This window comes from Lottia gigantea, assembly GCF_000327385.1.
Source record: "Lottia gigantea unplaced genomic scaffold LOTGIsca_559, whole genome shotgun sequence".
NCBI classification, from domain to species: domain Eukaryota; kingdom Metazoa; phylum Mollusca; class Gastropoda; family Lottiidae; genus Lottia; species Lottia gigantea.
The window spans coordinates 13,691-14,863 of NW_008709917.1; the positions used below are offsets into that span (position 1 = coordinate 13,691).

Consider the following 1,173-nt stretch of genomic DNA (forward strand, 5'->3'; position numbering starts at 1 on the left):
TAATTCTACAATCAGTGTTAAAAGGGTTATGTAACAAGTCAACAGCTTGATAAAGATTCCTGTATGTGAATTGAAGCGTTGCAAAATTAAGGAAGAAGTACTATAAGAGTGTTCTTTATTATAGTGTTCTAGCTAACTGTAAATGTCACATTAAGATGTTAATTAGCTTGCTAAACATAAGTTATTTCTTTGATTGAATCTTTGCGTTTATTGGCGATATGGACGTCAGATTGTCACATATTAAATCTTGCATGATAAACGCAAAAATTTATATTCAATTCCTAAATTACCCAATAGTTACAATAGAACGTATACACAACAGCTCGGAAGCTGTCAGATCTGTAGCGAACAGGTCTAGTTTGACTTCTATTCATCTCACAGAAAAAATTCGAAAAGTTTGATAATGAACAAATTTACAGTTTTAAAGCAATAAATAAATCACTATGCAAAAACAAAATTCAACACTTTATTAAAATAAATTATACTCTAATTACAGAGATTATAAAGGTGTTATAAGGATGGGAGTTATAAGGATTATGTAATACTGTCAACAATACATTTATAACAGGTGTAAACTAGGTCATAACCCTAAACAGAAAAATACAACTGTCATAATAGTCTTTCAATCAAATCAAATGTACATCAGATAAGGGGCAATAAAGATTCCTGTATGCGAAATGAAACGTAGCTAAAATCAAAGGAAGGAGTAACATATCTATAATAGTGTTCTTTATTAATATTCTATCTATTTTTAAATGTCAGTTAAAGATAATTATTTAGCTTGTTAAATGTAAGCTATTTCTTCAATTGAATTTTAATTTTCTTTGCGTTTATTGGAGTTATGGACGTTATCAAGTATTAAATCTTCCATGAATGGCATTGCAAAAGAAACGCAAAAAATTCTACATTCAATCCTTAAATAACACAATAGTTACAATAGATGAAAATGTTTAACAGCTCGGAATCTGACAGATCTGTGTCGTACAGGTCTAATTTTAATTTGTTATATTTATATTTTTCAGTGGATGGAACATGTATGTGAACAGAAAGGGTGTAAAGAAGGTTATGTGTCCATCGATGGCAATGAGAAGCTTAGAAGACCAATGTGTAAAGCGCCTAAAGTGAACGTACATCTTANATTTGGGATGCCTAGAATTGTACAGTGTTGCCCGA

At 30.4% G+C, this 1,173-nt stretch overlaps 1 protein-coding gene across 1 annotated transcript in view; it reads left to right on the forward strand.

Moving 5' to 3' along the window:
* LOTGIDRAFT_175929 (hypothetical protein) overlaps nucleotides 1-542 on the forward strand; it is a gene marked incomplete at both ends in the record, with an annotated part of 5,819 nt that extends 5,277 nt beyond the window's left edge. Inside the window, one exon of the mRNA XM_009063140.1 lies at nucleotides 497-542. Coding sequence (XP_009061388.1) covers nucleotides 497-542 — 46 coding nt within the window. The remainder of the gene's footprint in view (nucleotides 1-496) is intronic.
* Nucleotides 543-1,173: the final 631 nt, after the last annotated feature.